Source organism: Scleropages formosus, chromosome 23 (genome assembly GCF_900964775.1).
Source record: "Scleropages formosus chromosome 23, fSclFor1.1, whole genome shotgun sequence".
Taxonomy (NCBI): Eukaryota; Metazoa; Chordata; class Actinopteri; order Osteoglossiformes; family Osteoglossidae; genus Scleropages; species Scleropages formosus.
Genome location: NC_041828.1, coordinates 13537473 through 13556575, shown reverse-complemented (window position 1 = coordinate 13556575; position 19103 = coordinate 13537473). Strand labels below are relative to the sequence as shown.

The 19103-nt window shown below is 46.4% G+C and overlaps 1 protein-coding gene across 8 annotated transcripts in view; it reads right to left on the bottom strand.

Annotated features, from left to right (window-relative positions):
• elmo1 (engulfment and cell motility 1 (ced-12 homolog, C. elegans)) overlaps positions 1-19103 on the bottom strand; it is a 98572-nt gene that overhangs the window by 29614 nt on the left and 49855 nt on the right. For 7 of the 8 annotated variants that reach the window (XM_018731886.2, XM_029248092.1, XM_018731885.2 and 4 more), the window contains one exon: positions 6816-6952. In XM_018731886.2, the coding sequence (XP_018587402.1) occupies positions 6816-6952 (137 nt within the window). Of the gene's footprint in view, positions 1-160; positions 367-6815; positions 6953-19103 lie in introns of those variants that run through there. The other variant, XM_018731893.2, reaches the window with a different exon arrangement.

Here is a 19103-nt window from a genome sequence, read left to right as displayed (position 1 = left end):
TTGAAATCCCCATAACCTGCTTACAGTCCTCAAATTCGCACAAAGCCCAAGCCCATCCCATCTGGCCACACGCGCCGAGCTCTCCGCGCTCCGCCAACAATAAAAGCCTAATGAAAGCAGGAGCGGGCGTACCCTCCAAAAACACCTCTGCTCTACTTACATGCAATTGTCACATCCATGCTTCCCGTTCGCTCCGGCGATCGCACACGTACGGGAGCGCGGGGCACACAAAGGAAGCGGCCGCGGTGGCGAGATGAGATGAGGGCGGCCGGCCGGCAGATGGTCCAGGATGGAGCCCTCTAATGAGAACGATGCTCGGCTCAGCCGTGTACCGCGAGCGCCTCGAGCATCTCCGCGCCTCAGTACGATGCCACGTCCAGCCAGAAAATAAGCGTGCAGACTGTGCTTATGTTTATCTGAGTGTCAGCAAGCGATTGGGCAGGCAGCGCAGCTGGGCCAGCCAATCACGGCAGCGCACAGTCACGTGGGGTGTGGCTGAAGGAAGGTGGGGGGGGCAGCAGTAGGGTATGGGGTCGGGTGGGTGCGAGAAGGTAGCCAGCCTACTCAGAGCCGCTACATCACTGTCGCTTGGCCTCGATGTGCGGAGGACACATTCTGTGGTTAGGAGAGGGCAGGGGCCTTTTATCGGCACGCCTCCTGCAGGAAGTTCTGGGGTGGAACGCGCAACCACAGCAGCCCTCTCATCCCGATCAGCCCGAGCAGAGGAGCGACATAATTAGAATTCCGTAGCCATGGAAACAGACTGAAAACGCCGGCCGTCAGATCTGCCCAGGAACGATCTCGCTTCATTTCCACGGCCCCTCGTTTCTGAAAAATTGCTCCGCGTAGCATTTCGTGTTTATGCGACGCGACGAGTCGAGCGGAAGGCCCGCGAAGAGCGGGCCGGTCTGTCGGAAGCGGGCAGCGCGAATGGCACGGTGCTGGGAACGAGGGCCGCTCGGTGAGGCGGAGGCGCCGTGAGCAACCGTGATGCGATACTGGGAGCGTGAGCTAAGAGGCAGCGTGGCCTCGGGTTCCCAGGAGCAGTCGGCCCAAGGGGCTGGAACAAACGCACAAACAGAGCTGTGGGAGACACGCGGCTCTGCTGGGAGCGTGGCCCCCAAACGACGTCAATGTATCACTCTGAACATACTGTAATGTACATGTACAACAGCCAGAAACATGTGGCTGACAAGTGATGCTCCTGGGGCAGGGGGCGACTGGTCCCCAGCACACGGGGCAGATGGGAATGGGAATGGGAACGGGAATAAGTGCTCCCATCCCTTCCCTTCCCTGGGGGAGGAGATGAGGTCACGCCGAGACCAGTTTCAGCAGAGTGGCCGAACGAACAAACAAATATTAAAAGGCACAAGGGATGAACACAGCTACACTACAGCCTGATGGTGCTGAAATAAGTCTCCAGAGAAAATGTTTGGGTCAATTATGAAAGGAGAAGGGAAAATAAGAGGCTTTGGATAACAGGCTTTTGATACGGAAGGAAATAATAAGCAATAATCAAACGATGCAGTGAATTTTAGAGTTTTGACACATTATGCGCACGAGCAGACAAAGACGAAAAGATGACGACGAACCACGTAAGGAGCAACAGCGCCCCAGGAGGGTCCTGAGCATCCTTTGCCTCCAGTTGACACGCAGCCCAGTAAAGTGCAGTAAAGCATCCCTCACCATCTCTCCGCTAGAGTCCGCCGACCACACGCGGCACAACTCCCCCGCCCCTCTGCGGACCGCCGTCCGTGGCCGTGCTGTCCACGCGGAGCCGTAGAGCGGCGATCCTTCGTCGTCCGAGGAGCCGGACCCTACGCGGGGTGCGGCAGACACGGGCCTCTTGCCAAACCTCGTTCGCCACCTCCTCTCCTCTTCCAAAGTGGTGCGCGAAGCAGCGGAGTCAGCAGCACCAAACTGAAAGTTGACTTAACCACGTTTGTTGAGGAAAGTCTCCGAGGCGGCGCCGTCCACCTGGACCACCCACACAAACAATAAGGGGAATTTAATCTGTATCTCGCTTCAATACGATAAGCTCACACAGTAGGACCGGCGACTTCCTACTCCCATTTGCTTCCACGCAGATTGAATGACAACTTTAAAAGGGTTCGCGGTCACACCAAATCTCCGCGGGTATTCTAGGGTACGCGGATATGTTCCAGCGGGGGAAGAAAAACAAATAATAAAATTTAAATGACTGGAATTCTGGCGCACGTCCCGCATGATTCCGATGTACTTTGCAAAACATATTTCATTATGCATTTTCTGCCAGGACACCAAATAGTTCAGCTACAGCAATTCCAGTCAGGCATTTTTCTCAAGGGTACAGCAGCAGAACCCACAAAACTCTTCTTTGGCTACTTTGTAAACCACACTCCTTGCCAGTTTCTCAAAAAAAATACACACATAATAACAAAATTCCTGAAATTCAACGAGCTTATCTGCATTACAACACAAAATATGGATTTTAAATGCTTTGTCGGTTCTCCCAGGTGCACCAGTTTCCTCCCGCAATCCAAAGATGTGTGTTCCAGGTGAACTGGTGACTCTGAATCGCCTGTAGTGTGTGTGCGCGCGTGTGTGTGTATTGCTTCGCTGTATAAATAGGTGAATGACTGCACATACAAACAATTGCTCGCATCCCTGACATAACAGGGTTTACTCATTCTATGAAATCGCCAAAGGTCCCCAGGTTCGAACCCCACCTCCTGCTGTAGTACCCTTGAGCAAGGTACTTAACCTGAGTTGCCTTAGTAAAAATTACCCTGGTGTATAAGTGAGTAAATCACTGTAAGAAGTTTAACATCGTAAGTTGCACGGGTAGGAAAACGTCAGCAAAATGAAATAAAGAATGAAGAGTACGAAGTCTGTTTCAGTTTTGAGATTAGATTCACAGTCAATGTTAAGATGAGCGCATAATGTGCAAAAATGCTGCTCTACTCAATAATGAAATGGCATAAATTTTCACAAGCCATTGCAACGGGTTTTGTTCTAGGAGTTCTGAGTGCATATCTAACACGGTAAACCATCCGGCGAAAAGGCATCAGTTAAATACGAGTTAACGATGACAACGCATTAAGAGCAAATTATGACACGCGTCACTGTACAGGGGTCAGGAGGTAGGATGTGTGTGAACTGAGATCTAGGACCTCACAGGAGCGCATCATCGGTTCAACGGGCTTTACGACCCGACCTCCGCACCGCTCGGCTCCTTGCGCGTACAGGAGACGCAGCTGGCACAGCCTTTCACTGTAACAGCTACACCGTTGTACCGTTGAGCCCGTCTCGCTGCGCTCATTCTCAATATGAGCCACAGATCCTGCATGCCAACGTGTGCGACGTGCCCTTTCCACGCGGGCCATCACGTGTGCCTTCTGGAAAGTGATACAGAGCGATCAGGAGCGAACCAACAAAGCACTGAAGTATCTCCCCCTCATGCAGTGTCCCCTGTCAGCCTCAAAGTGCACATCATAACCCATGTGACATGTATATAGAAACTAATATTCCACTGCTGGCATCCAGCTCCTAAACTAACAGATTACAGTTAGAGACTTTGCACTGGCATCATAATATACATCCTAAAATAATATATTCATTAAAGCATCACCAGTTACACCTATTTATATTTGCAGCAGCTGATATATCTCGCTCACTCAAGTCAACTGCTTGCGTTGGTCAGGGTCCCTGTGGTGTGGAGCCTATCTCCGAATCACTGGGGGCAAGGCTGAGGGTTACAGTCAGCTGGGCCAGCCTGTCCTTAAAGCTCAAAGTCTACACTTGAAGTAGATCTTGATTGTTTCATTTCAGATCCACTGTGGCGATGCAGAGAGCCAAAATGACGAAGATGGTGTGACTGTCCAAACATTTATGGACATGACTGTATTTACATGTGCCCTCTCATATTATTTAGATATCCACATACATTTTCATCATCATCATCATCATCATCATCATCTGAAACCACTTGTCCCATGCAGGGTCGTGGGGAGCTGGAGCCTAACCCAGCAACACAGGGTACAAGGCTGGAGAGGGAGGGGACACACCCAGGACGGGACGCCAGCCCATCATAAGGCACCCCAAGTGGGACTCGAACCCCTGACCCACCAGAGAGCAGGACCCGGTCAAACCCGCTGCGCCACCGCGCCCCCCCAATTCCACACACATTTTCCCATAAATAATTTAATTTGTACAGCATTTACTAAAATTTCATCAAAAGTTTTTATAGTACATTTACTCTTTTAGTTTAGCATTGTTCCGTTATATTGAATGTATCTGAATGAGCCTCCACCATGTCAAGTTTCATGCAAGCGAAACCCTGATGGCCAGTAAAGTGTTATGTTACCTTATCGGTCAGTGAGCAGCATCTGCACAGCAGGCACAAGGTGCAAAGTGCCCTTTGATGGCTGGCTGGAGGTAGAAATGGGAGAACTGTTGAATCAGGCTGCTCATATAGACACCAACACGCGGGAAAGGCGTGCGGTGATCAGCAGCCTCTCGCCAAAATGACTGATCATATAAACGAAAAACAGAGTATTGTGAGGACAGGGGAAGATGTGGAGGCGATAGTGGGATCCAAAAGGAGCTCATCTGGCCCCCAGCTGAGCATGCGGGGCTCAGAATAACGTACCGGGGCAACTGACAGATGACGACACAAAGCCGGGCCTCCATTTGCGCGGTGATTTACAAAAGTCAAAGTATTTTTCGTGCTTTCGTACAGTGTTACAGCTGGATATCACATGGAGTAAACACTGTTCTGAAAGGCTCTTAGTTCGAGTCCCATTGGATGAAAGCCACGAAGCGATGGCTCAATAGCCTCTAACGGGCTGCTGGTAATAGCACTCTTGGTGCTCTCGCTCAAATTCAAGTGCAAGCAGGACTGCATTTTAAACTGCTCGTCAATAAAATTCAATATCAAAAATCAAAACAAATACAACGCACTCTTCCACCGACCGGGAAAAACAAAATCCTTGCTTCCGTAATAATCTAAAACACGTCGCTCAGTTGGCAACAATCAATAACTTATCTACTTCTCTTCAATCGCTGCAGGTCCCCCCAGCTCCGCAATGGCCCGTTGCCCTTCGCCGTACGGTGGGGACCGGGGATCCGGACCCTCCCGCACCGCGCCGACAGCTAGCGATCTTCCTCACGGCGCTCTGTACATCCACACCCTACAGTCTCCCGTTAGCCGCGCTCCCGGCTCATACGGCGGAGGAGCTGCGCGTGCACGCGCCTCCGTTTCACCCCCCGCAGCCGTTATGGGTGTCGAGCTTTGAGACGGGACGCGGAAGGACTTGGCTACTTGAGAGAAAGCATGGCAAAGAATAAAACACGCACACATTCAATCTCGTAGCAGGACGCAGAGTTTGCAAGGCTATCTATTGTCTTCGCCCAAATCAATTCCAGAGCAGTGACATACACTCAATCATACGATAAGTGCGGCGCTGCCGTGGAATACCAACTCCGCTGTTCACCTCCAACCTGAGTAGCTCTCGCACCCCGTACGCATGAACACCAACAGCTACGCTCTGCAAAGGCAATCCCGGGAGGACGAGCTGCTGAACGGGCTTTTACTCCAAATCAAAGTCACCTTTGAGCTACACTTTGGTATGAATATATGATTAAATAAGCCATCACGGAGCACATTCTTCGTGAAGAACCGCCGACTAGACATTATTAACGTAACGCTCGGGTATCCCCGCATTCTGGTAAATGTATGTTTTAGCTAAGGGTCAACAATTTTATGATCAGGAAAAAAAAAAAAAAAAAAAAAACACTGCCCTATACATCATTCAGGACAGAAATTATAAATATGGGGCCTTATTTTACATTCTTGAAACATAAAATGACAAATTGCTAGTGCTGTAATTTTGGGTCCTGGCACCGTTAAAGCAAAGCCGCTGCTTAGCGTGCTGGTCCGCGGGTCTTCGCTTAAACCGATTCCGAGACGGTCTGTTGTCCTGTGTCAATGCTGAGTAATGGTGTTTTCAAAAAAAGAAAATAAGAAAAGCAAATCGCCCTCTCTCTGGGTTAATTGTTATATTTTACTCCATTGATAATTGAGGCTGATCCTGTAATTCTTTATTAATCTCATTCCGGTTATGTTCTTACTTCGTGTAAGGACAATAAGGTCAGCACTTGAAACAGACACAGAAGGTGCATCGCTGAACAATCGTAAGTGTTGACTTAAGTGGGATAAATGGGAGCTATAACTCCCAAAATGACTTGCCGCAATAAATCGCTATAGCAACAGAACTCACAGGCTGCAGCACTGGATCCTGGCTGATTGATGGATCGGAGCTCGCTTGACTTCTGCACAATGCACCCTGTTTTAATCAAGTCATCTTTTTCTACAAACCAAAGCCGCGACTTCTTGCAGCCCCTCGCAAACAGAAAACAGATGTGCTTTTCATACAAAGCCATGTTAGAAAAGTGTAAAAAATTTTTTAGCACAATCAAATTAGTCTGTTATTCATGTGTTCATGAGAATCGTCTGTTTCTCATACGCACGAGAATCATCTGTTATTCATCTACACAATTATGAGAACAGTCTGTTAATCAGATGCACGTTTGTGAGAATAGTCTTATTTGTATGCAAATTTATGAGAATAGCCATACTGACTAATTGTTAGCATCACCCTATGTCATCATGGCATTGTGCGTTTAAGTAACTTAGTATATGAATCCTGTTTTATGAACCTTCTCTTTGGCAGCCCACAGATCAGTCACTACGACTCTGTACCACACACACACACACACACACACACACACATACACATACACACACACACACACACACGGTGGGATCAGCCTACCTTGTTGAAGTCTTCAGACGTGGCCCTCATCTCCTTCCAGGTCTTGTTGAGCAGCTGGATGCAAATGCAGAAGAACTCCTTGAAGGAGCGGTCGTGGGTGAAGAACATCGGGTGGAAGTCGTGGCAGTTCTCGCTGGCTGCAGACAAGACGACAGAAGCCAAGAGGACGTGTCAGGAGAAGAGAAGAGAAGAGGCAGAGGACGAACACTCAACCTTTCCGGTTGCTCTGCCCGCTGGACCACCAGACTGGGCCGACTTGACATGCTCGCCCCGGAAGACCACAGCCGTCATCTGTGAACCAACCTCACACACGCACTAATCACTTCTCGTGAGCGGAGCCACCCGTCTCCCGGCCGTACGCCGCTTAACGCGCTTGTGTACGTTTTTTTCAGAGGTGTCGCTTTCCAGCCACCTGTCTTTTGCGTTGCCGCTGCGTTAACGCCCCGGTGTTCGGAGAGCGATGACAAGTGCAAGCAGCAGTCCCGGCTCTGCTGTAAAGCTCCTGAAAAGAGGTCTGCTGTGTGATCCATGCGCCAGGGCTGCTCAGACCTTCAGCTGCTCTCTGAAAGCCCGGCCAACAAATACCATTTAAAAACAAGCCAAGAAATTCTCTCCCCCCCCATTCTATTTATTTATTTATTTGCTGCTCCCGTAACTGCCGTGATGTGACATCCCTCTACCATTTTTCTGACTCGCAAGCTTGTCGGCGACTCTCGTGTGAGGAATTTCAAACAAAATCAATTGCGCAAGGCCCCGGCAGACGCGTTTCCCTCCCGCTAAAGGCGTTGCGCTAAATCTCCGGCGTTGACCTTTGTCACTTAGGTGTAAGACGTTCGTTTTAACGAGGTCTCGCTTCGGGAGGGCGCAGCGCTGCTCTTGTGCCGCATTGGCTCCGCACGGGTCTAAGAACCGTGGTAAGGAGGGCCTGGCACCGACGCACTCGCTCGCATCCCGCAGATTCGTCACTGGTTCGAGACGTTTCGGCGAATCCCTCCAGGAGAGCTGCATTTGGAGGGAGTCGGGCTGCTTAATGCAATGAGGTGCAATGGAGCTCCCCCATGATGAAAGCAAATGCAACACAGAATACTAACGCTTACACATTAGGCAAACAAACCATAAACGGAGCGCCAGCTTGTCCCGAGAAGCTCTGCTTTTAGAGCTTTGTTTAAATACAAAACGGAAACAAAAATGAGCCGCATCGAACGTGATTTACTGATGCAAGAAGCACGGTAATGTGAGGATGCATGTGGTACGCAGGTGAGAACTAACGCTATAACCCCCAGGGCATCTGAGGATATGATGAGGAGCCCGAATGAACATCTGTCACAGCAGAATGCAACTCGATAAAGGAGGGTTTTATTCTTAGTGCGGAACTTCTGGACAACATGTTTGTTTAAAGTATATTCTGAAATGGCTCAGTATGACAGGACCAAAGAAAAAAAACCCCAAAAAAACTCAGTGCTTACTTTTTGTCTCCTTTCATGTTGAAATATAGATATTCCCATAATGAAAATGGGACTACATCAATTTTGAAAACACTAACTAATTGCTCTCCACACAAACATTTTGTAATTTAACCCCTTTCCTGCCAATGTACAGAACGGGTTTACATGAGTGCGCCTGCATAATTATTATTACCATCATTTAAAAGAGCTACAACAACACAAAGATGGAGCATTTTTCAGCCTTTTCTTCTTAGTAGACTGCATTTTGGTTCCATGCACAATTTTATGGAATAACCTCTGAAATAAATGCGCAGCGGTAATTGTCTGCCAATGCTGAACAGCACTGGACAGGCGACTGGAACCGTCTGACACACATTATGACACATTTTCGCAGCGGCGAATTCTAATCAAGCTCCTAATGACGGCACTGAAAATAACGCTTGGGATAATCGGGCGGCGACATGTTCCATCTTACAGATTAATAACCATTTTGTCCGCAAAATAAATTTAAAAAAGAAAAAAAACTATCCGAAGGCCATTTTCATCGGATTTTCCTAAGGCGGAATCTGACGCATTTGGTTCTATAACAGATGCGATCAATTATTCTCAGACAAAATCCTGAATCTAAATGCATATTTTTTTTTAAAACCCTGATCTGAAAGAAACATTTATAGAACAGAATCAATACATATTATTATCTTCTTAACTGGCTGCTGTTTGAAAGATGAGGTATTATAAACGCGGTCAAATTCGCAAGTTCTTCGGAAGTTAACGTACCATCCGAAACCTAGAAGCATCTTCAAATAAAACCCAATCGATAACAGGTAGGATAATAGCAGAATTACTGTACGGAGCAGTGCGGGATCATACTGGTGTAGGAGTTATTAGCCCAAAGATTTCTTTTCCCCCTTCAAGAAGTGAAAGCAATCTGTGCCGTCTTAGGAGGCGTCAGCATCGTGAAAACTGAGCTCCTGGGCCACACGTAATCACACGAGCGTGTTCGTGTGTGTCGCAGCTGGGCCGCAGCTGGGCCGCAGCGTCGACGCTGGGGAATAATCGCACCGGTGCCGAACGAATGGAAAGCGAGCCACTATGGAAGGGAGCCCGTCGGCAGGCGCGCGCTCGTCTGGCCCGATGTCGTCACCCGCAGCGCGACGGTCCCCACGCTGGCCGCCAGGGGACGTCCCACACGGGGCGGAAGGGCCCCCTTTACACAGAGAGAGATAACTTACAACCCAGAAAGACAATGGAAAGCTCTCCTTTCTCAGGGGACACAGAGGGGGCGGCTCACTACGGCACTGTGTGTTTATCGATAAGGTGCCCAGAGCCAAAGGCGTGTCTCGGATTAATTAGATTAGACACAGGCCCCGCTAGGAAGGATCAGATAACTTTTCACGAGAGCTGAAACTCCTACACTTGGGTACAATTTAATAGATGTGGGCTTTCTGAATTATGGCATCAAGCGGAATGGAAGTATGTGATAATTTATTAAGCTTCTGGAGTAATAAAAGTTAAATGCTGTATGTTGTAACGGAGATTGTGTATTATGCATAATTAAAGGGATAACTAGCCATAAGCACTCTCTCATAAATAAATAAGAACCTAAATAAGCATACATCTCAGACACAGTCCAGCAGCCTGTGCGTGCACTGCTAAACACTGAACAATTCCCATGACAACCTGCAGCAACATCCCATAGGTAAAACAGGTGAACTTTTGCCAATACACTTGGAATATGCATAGAATACCAAAAAAACTACATTTAATTTATGCATACAGGGATTATGCTACATGCATAATTAATAAGAAAGTGGGACAAAAACTAGGTTATGCATCATAAATAGGATCTAGGGATTACATTTATGTGGTGTACATGTCATTTTGCAACAGTTCAACGGCTGCAAAAATAACATCGGTCATAATACAAGAGCGTCGTGCCAGCAAGTTGTGGACTGAAGACACAGATTTGGAATCTGAAAGTTATCAAATCAAGTCCTGGCCCTTAAGACACTGCATTAGTGCTCATTTGCTCTTGTACAGTAACTAATAGTACAAGTTGCTTTCATTGTATTGTATATCAGCTGAGCATGAAAAACAACAATGATAGCACCCTAAACAACCTCAACAACTATAATAATACAGTAATGAATTTTCCATCCATCCATCCTGTTCAGTGCAGGGCTGCTCTGATTTGGAGCCCATCCTAGAAACATGGGATGCGAGGAAGGGGATGCCGTGAAGAGGATGCAATATCACATGGTATAACAACAATAACAATAGGGTGTACCCTGCCTGCTGCCCTATGCATTTAGGATAGACTCCATATCACCAGGACCCTGAACTGCAAACAGTGATATAATGGGGAAAAAAAAGCAGCAGCGGCAGCAGCAACAACAACATGTACCCTTCCTGATGCCATATGCCTTTGGGATAGGCTCCAGATTACCATGATCCTGCACTGGATGAGGTTCAACCAACAACAACAACAACAACTATAATAATCACAATGTTACATTGACATGTATTAATTTAGCAGATGCTTTTCTCCAAAGCGACGTACATCTCAGCGAAAATACAAATTTGTGCATTAAATTAGGAATGTTAGCGTTACTTTAAATTAAAAGCCTTTGGCAAAACCAACCACAGCTCAATCTATCATGCCAGTAAAACCTTAATCCGCAAGGTCGTTGCGTTGTTCCACCCACCCTGACATCTGTCACGCTCTGAGCTGTACACACAAGTCACAGGCACATGCCCAGTGGGTTCTGATGCAGTGAATGGTGAACCATGACCCCCGTCATGGCGCAAGCAGGAGCCGCGTCACATAGCAGGTCAGTGTTCAACAGTACAAACGCTTGGAGGCCGCAGTGCACCCACTGTGTTTCACTGCTAAAGCATGGTCTGGTGATGCGAGCACCCATAGCAAGACGGGGCCCTTGTTTCCTCTCATCTGATAAATAATTTAAGGGTGGATTGTCCGGCCTGCATGGGGAGAGGAGCGTCCATTACCTCTCACATCTAGCTTCGTCTTTTTCTAAGTTTAACCATCTTATCTGTTGTGTGTAGAGAGAGGGCAAAACCTTCCCATTTGCCCTCGCCGAAGGGGACAGGGTGACTCACAGAGGCGTCCCTATGCTGTCTGGCATCATGAATTGTAACACACCACCCCAGACAGTAGGTCCCTCAGCACCCCGCTGTACACACCACACAGTACCTTTGTATTCGTACTTACAACAGTTTTAAAACAGTTTTCTAAAATCAAATCCGCAGGCTTGCAGTCATTAGTTTTTTCATACTCGTGACATTATTTAAACAGGAAATGTTGGAAAACAGCATAAACAGCATTGCATTAAGGTAATTGTTGCTCACATAACATACACTCTAAAAATACAATTTCCCAGCTCCATCTGCCATTCCATATATTTTCATTATTTAACAATCTATGTTTAACACAAATTTTCAAACTTACTTTTTAAATACAAGCACATGAAGGGGTTATAGCACTAACTTCAGGTTTAAAAATTCTGAGCCTTAATGGTTTTATTATGGTTTAAGATTAATCATCCATTAAAAATAATACAATTGCAAATATTAATACAGTACTGCAAAATAATGAGAAAATCAATTGGAAGGACAGAGTGTGTGAGTTATGGTGTATTTACATCACAGGTGGTCCTATACTGAGGCCCCGGCTGCCCAGTACATCTTTCCGTCATGACGATAAAATCGTGGCCATTAATTGAGGCCAGCAGGTCTGATATTCCAATACATCACGTGTTGTCACCGACCGCCTGACTGGCTGCTGGATGGACCGGGAGACGGGTGATCTGAAGAAGCGGTGGGGACAGGCTCCCCCAACCTTCTCCCAGGGGCTCAACCTGATGTCTGTCAGGCAGCAGTCGGGGGTGGGGGTGCGCACAGCTCTGCCGGAGTCACCTTCAAGCTAAACGGCATGACGAATGCACAGTGAAAGGTGTCAGCCTAATTATAATTAATATCTGGCTGCAGCCGAGTTCGCTCCTTGAGCTCGGCATGTCTGTGACGCACTGCACGTCCTGAGAGGCCACGGAGGGGAAGCTCAGCTCCTGTCTGTGGACAGTGTCATCTAACCAACGTCAACAGCGCCTCCGTCCAAGGACTAAGAGTACCTGCCTGCCTGGTCAATATATCTATGTGTTGAGCAGAGATTTCATTAACAGGCCAAGGAACCTAAAAGATGCTCCTGCACTGCAGTTGCTCACTGCCCACGTGGGCACTGAGTAGAAAAAGTGGAGTCTCTTCACCTGTGCTTTGACTATTTCGGCATCTCTACTTAGGTTCATCATTAAGACGGGCCTTTAACATTAAAAAAACCCTTCCTGGAGTTTAAAAGATTTAGTCTTTACTAACAAGAAAGGCTTTAGTGTAGCAGTTGTAGTAATTAATTCCTCCAAGTTAATTTTGGCAGGTTGTCATACTTTGAACACGTCATTCGAAGATGGTATTCTCATAAGGAGAGAGCAGTGCTTGGAAAAGTTGGAGGATATAGACAAAGAGCAACCAGATACTTGGACTTAGTCACAGCAACAATGGACACATCCCTTGGCAGCCTAAGGACACAAGTGAAGGACAGCAAGTTTTCGAGGAGCAATATGTGGTGACCAAGAGTAAAGTGTTCTCAAGAATCAACTTGAAGACCCTTTACAACTTAGACATGTGTTCACAGAGTGATACGTAATGTTGGAAAGAAAGACAAAAGGTAGACATCTAGTGCTCCACAGAAGACCTTAACTTGTTTGTTAACAGCAGACATATCAAGAAGAGAAATGCTCAATGAGTGTCTACAGGTCAAAAAGGCTGTGGAACATCAGCTCAAACAGGTCGTCCTTGATTCCCATCCACACCCCTTGGTAGTCCATTTTCCCCACTTTGAAAACACATCAGGACTTGTGTTTGATGCTTTCGTCTTTTACAAGGTCTAAACTCCGTCTAATACGGCCATTAAAGGCAAGGCAGCAGGCACAATAGTTTATCCCAACAGGAGAGCGACATTTAATTTCACCCTTAAAGAAGCAAGATTAAAAAGAAGGATGCTGCATTCAATCATTAACTAGGGGGGAAGTAAGGAGGCCTCCTGAATGCTGAAAATGACAATGGAGCAAAGAGACAAAATAGACTAAAACTAACCCTCAATTGACTAAATTACAATTCTGATATTAAGCTTGACATTAATGGTTGTCCCACTGTCCAGGACAGGCAATTTGCTTAAATCCTCATCGTTGGACTGACACTTATTTGTTGTACACCTGTTCATTGAACAAGTTAAAATATTAAGAAATTCGAAACAAAACGTAGATCGCCATTATAATAAAGGAACGACATTAATCATCTGCAGTTTCGTTTCAAACAAAGCACCCAGATTTGCAATAAATAAAGTAAAATTGCCCCTACGTCTCGCTATTTCGGGTGATTTATTTATGTTACAGCATGTTAGTAAGCATGTTTCCTACCTGATTACCTCATTTTCATTACAATTTACTTGGACAATTTAAACCTAGACATTTACTTATTTTTGTCTTTCTGATTTTGCAAAATGGCAAAAAATGTGACAAGTCAGCTAAAACGTAAAATGCACCTGTCAAGTTAAGTCCTAGACTGTTGATGTCTTGGATCTAAACAGGATCTATTTTATGTTCTGTTTTATAGTCTCTGCAATGTATTAGTTTTCATGCATCTGGGATTATCATGTAGCAAAACGAAACAGAAGCGCGAGAAGCATGCAGCCATGTCTGGTCCACAGGAAAGCCTCGACACCACTATTCAATTCATCTTGCCCGCAAATAGCCTCCTTGGAGAAGAGAATTCATTCGTCGTCTACCGAAAAAAGACAAAGCTCCCGAGACCTTCAGCTGCACAGTGGGGCTACTCCATCCACCATCCAGTGTTTTCTCTAGCGCAGAAAAGAAAATTAAATGGGTTCATAGAAGACAGTAAGTTGGATTAAGTGGGTCATTGAGCTCCTAAATCAAAAACCTGGACTCAGCCCTCAGGAGCACAGCTGTATGGCATTCACCTCGCCAGTGTCACCAAGCAGTTAATCATTAAGCGCTGACATGCTATGGTGGGCCAATGTGCGGAAAGGAAAAAACAGCAAAATGAAGCCGGCACACAAAAAACACAGGGAAGCAGACATGACATGGGGCCTGATGAGTCCCACTCATCACTCTTTCCATTCCATTCCCACAGTAGCCCAGAAATAAGGCACCTCATCTTCATTAGCCACCATGCAGAGAAGATTCCGAGGTGGAGCCTGAGAACCAGTGACCCCGGTGGCTCTGTGTGGCCTTTCCCATTAAATCCAGGAGGGCACCCTCCAATGGAGAGTGAAGCAATCTCCAGAAATACACACCTTGACACATTGCAACTCCATCATAATCATCACATCCACATTAACGGTGAGATGCCTTTGCGTTAGAAGGCTGCCCAATAGAGGTTCCTGCAGACATTTGGTTATCCACAGCAGTTCATGCATACTGTACACATTTCGCATTTATCTGATGTCTTTCTACAAGGTTAGTACTGGGTTAGTGGCTTCTCTGCCCCCAGAAACTTACTGTCTACAATGATTTACTTATTCATACAGCTGGGTGACTTTACTGGAGCAATTCAGAGTAATTCCCTTACTCAAGGGAACTAGAGCTGCAATGGGGATTAATTCTACGATGAATCCTTGTCAATAATGACTATAAACCTTATGCAAAATGACTACAGCACAGTTAAGTGTAGTCTATATCACGGAGATGCTCCAGGCTTTGGCAAGTTCAGTGGATGTATAGTACAATGGGAGGTGTTTTTACAAGCATTTACACCCTCGACACATTATTTTGCTATACAATGGAGGACCACCATCCTCCAACTTCAGGCTTCATAGCAGTAAAGCACACAATACATATCAGAGTGAAGCTGTACATGTAAATGGTCCTCATTCATTCATTCATCCATGACTGCTTGTCCTCTTCAGCATTGTGGAGGTGTGGAGTCTGTTGTTGGAACAAAGGGCATGAGGGAAGGGTAAACCCTGGATGGGACACCACTCCAATGCAGGCCAATCTCTCACACAGACACCCTTTCACTCAGAAATTCACACATTAAGGGCAATTCAGAACAAGCAATTCACCTGAAACACGTGTCTTCGGGCTGTGGGAGGAAGCCAGAGGACCTGAAAGAAACCTAGACAAACCCAACATAGACTGAGCTGGATTCGGACCCACGTCCAAACCCACAGCTCTAGCTGCTTTGCCGTTGTGCTGCCCATCCTGACAGTAGCAACAGTAAATTTCACATCACTATAAATATAAGTTTAACTCTTGCGTAATACATAGGTATTACCCTAACGAAAAAACATTGCTCCTAATAACATTTATAAACCAACACAATGCAATAAAAACACTTCTAAATAACAATCACAGGCTCTCACTTATCACGACTAACCGAAGAGAAGGATTTCTCACCAGCTCCAGCACTGACCACCCCGCGTCGTCACGGCTGGGAAAAAGAAGCCAATCTTAGACCACAAAGACCACGGAAGCCAATCGACTCCAGAAAGATAGCGTCTCAGGCGAGGAGTTGCGAGTTTACTGCGCGGCCTTTTCGCAAACCTAACAGCTTCTTGCTCTTAGCACCTTTCCGGCATCATCTCGCGCTAAGGTTTATTTTAATCCGCAGGAGAAATACTCGGAGGGTCTGTCGAGTTATTGTTGGCGCGCTCTGCATTAACGCGTTCCCTGCAACGCTGGGAACACGTCTTTTCACCGCAACGCTCGCACGGCCGATATTAGAAAGAGAAGAAAAGGAGTCGCCGGAATGTATCTTGAGCAAAGCCCGGCGTGTCCTAACAAAAGAGCTTTATTACTTTCATTGTTGGGGCGCCATGTACTCATAATACTGAGAAACAAAACTTAAGAGCTGAAATGCTTAGGAACTCTTTCATGAGCCCTGCTGTATATGGATGTTTATATAGTACTTATGAAAGGCTGATGCATTACTTATGAAAGTGTTATGAAAGCCTAATGCAAGGCTCTTCATCGACACTTTTACATAACGTCACTCGCATCAGCCACCGCTTATGCGTGTGTGATTGCTATGTATTGGCCGGGAAGGACATCTAGGGCTGTTCAGCGCAAGTGTTGTCAGTTTCCATGGGTCTCCCTTGTCAGGTCCCCTAAACCCCAAACATATACATTTTATTTATTTAGCAGACGCTTTTCTCCAAACCGACTTCCAATGAACTCTATGTAGTGTTATGAGCCCACACACCTTATTCACCATGGCGACTTACACTGCTAGATCCACTATTTACACTGGGTCACTCATTCATACATCAGTGGAACACACTCTCTCTCTCTGTCACTCACACACTATGGGTGAACCTGAACAGTATGTCTTTGGACTGTGGGAGGAAACCAGAGCACCCAGAGGAAACCCATGCAAACACAGGGAGAACATGCAAACTCCACACAGACTGAGCAGCACCCAGGTGCTGTGAGACAGCAGCGCTACTTGCTATGCCACCGTGTGGCAAACACACGCAGAAGCGCACAAGGCCAGGTAAAGAATACAGCCACCTCAGTGGAACAATCTGGCTCCCTGTGTGACAAATGAGTTATACAGTCTCAGATACATACATTTTTCCCCTTGCAATTTTTAAAAAATTGCATTTCTTTCCTTATCCATTTTCGAAAATTTCTGTTGTGTTATTGAACACATAGAGCCCCCCCCTTATTTTTTTATTTTTTTTTTTTAAACCTTCACAGCTGATGTGTGTCAGTAAAACCCACTACAGAGAGCAGGAGTGTGGGATCGCCTTAATTCAACACGCTTCAACAGTGTTTACTGCTCGTGTCTGGTGCTCCTGAGCGTTGCTGATCAACAACGAAGTGATAAACATTGCACACGTTCACTGGATGAATTAGAATGATTAGAATTTTTTTTTAAATCTCAACATCAATAAACATACACCCACCCCATCACATAATGGAGGTTACTGATAATGAATGAATGGTGACAATTTTTTTTTAAGAAACAATGGTAATTTGATCCCCTTAAGACAATAATTTACCTAACAGGGTGTTTTCATGAAATGAACTAGCGTTACGCAATCTTAATTTGACCACGGAATTAAGGTTTTATTTACCCTAGTGTAAAGGTATTAATGTTATAAAAGCTGTTCACATTATTTAAAAAATAAACATGCAACTATTAGTTCAATTATTTATTTCCTAAAGTCAGTGTTAAGGGCAGTGGGTAAAGCGTTTGGCTTGCACTCAAAGAGCACAGGTTTGAATCCACCTCCCACTGCGATAAACCGATTATGGTACTTACCCTAAATTGCTAATTATTATTGTTGTATAAAAGGGTAAATCACTGGAAGTTGCTTTGAAAAAATGTATCCGTTCAATTTAATAATAGCAGAGTCCACTATTTTGTGCTTTATATTCATCTTAATGGCTAAGACCGGCAATGTGATGCAGAGGAAGGAAAAAGTATATTGTTGGTTTTGTTACGGAAAAAAAACCATGTGGCCAAGTTAATAAATGGACTTCGGTCTCCCTGCTCTGCTCACAATAAATGTGGAGCGGCTAGGGAACGTGTATGCGTTTCCGTTCTTGTTTCAGCGGATGCTGCATCCTGGATGCCTTCCGTTTGTATTCGAGACTCTGCCGACACAGAGGTGGAGTCTGATCCCACCCGCACTAGTTGCGAGACCTTCGACAAGACACCCCGGTGGACCCATCACGGTCTCTGGACGCAGAGGTCAGCGCTGCTTCTTGTTCAACCGCACTCTGGCTACCTATACGCTCGTACGCAAATGTCACGGAGGTCCGAATTATTACGCCGTTATGGATCCTGACTTACTGGTTAAAGTGGGTTTGGAGTTGCGGGGACAGACAGAAGTGTGAACAGACTTCCAGCTCCGACTGCGTTCACACGCCGAGGAGCCGGCGTACCCCATGTACGACGTGCACGGCTGCAGACCTCTACTCCAGCAGTGGCGTCGGTATTCTAGCTGTATTAAGAGACTGGGATGGAGCAGTAAACTTGGATAAAACTATGCTACGGTGCACACGAACAAGCGCCGATGACGGCAGCGGTACGAATGTGGAACGAGCGGTATGATGTATACGTGAAATTTCATTGCGGGGAACATAGCTGTTACTCCTGGCGTGTCTTGCCTCTAGTTTACACTCAGGGAAGGGAATAAAACATTCAGCATCTCGAGCGCCTCTGGGCAAGCGGCCTGCTTTCATTAGTAATGCTTTCCTGCACTCGCGTCGCTGTTTCAGATACTGTTACTTTACCCAACTCGCAGTACAAAACCTCTGGTGGCGGGGAGGAGGATAAAGGAAAAAGGGGAAAAAAAAAAAAAAAAAGGCCGAACAAGGCACATCTTTCAGAAGTAACACGGGAAATCGCTTTCTGAGATTCACCAGGGTTCACCACATACGCTGCGCCAGGCCCTCAAATGCAAAGTTTCAAAAACAAGCACCTTGAGGAAGATGTTCCAACGCGCTCCAGGCGACCGCCTTCTCTACCTACCAACCCACGTGTGACCTTAATGGACTGCCAAGACCGGGGTGAGGGCTCCTAGTTGGAACCGTGCCGCCAAATAGATTTCCGTCAGCAGCTCCCCCCCGCACTCCAATTTAAACAGCCTTGACTTCAGCTTCGCCCCGGCCTCCTCTTAAAAGCCTGCATTACTTTTTAATCAAATGCATCCTTTTCGAGTTCATTTAACTCAGTTTTGCTCCTGAGTGATAAAGTGCATTAACCCCCAGCCCCCTCCTCCACACCACCCCCCCCCCTT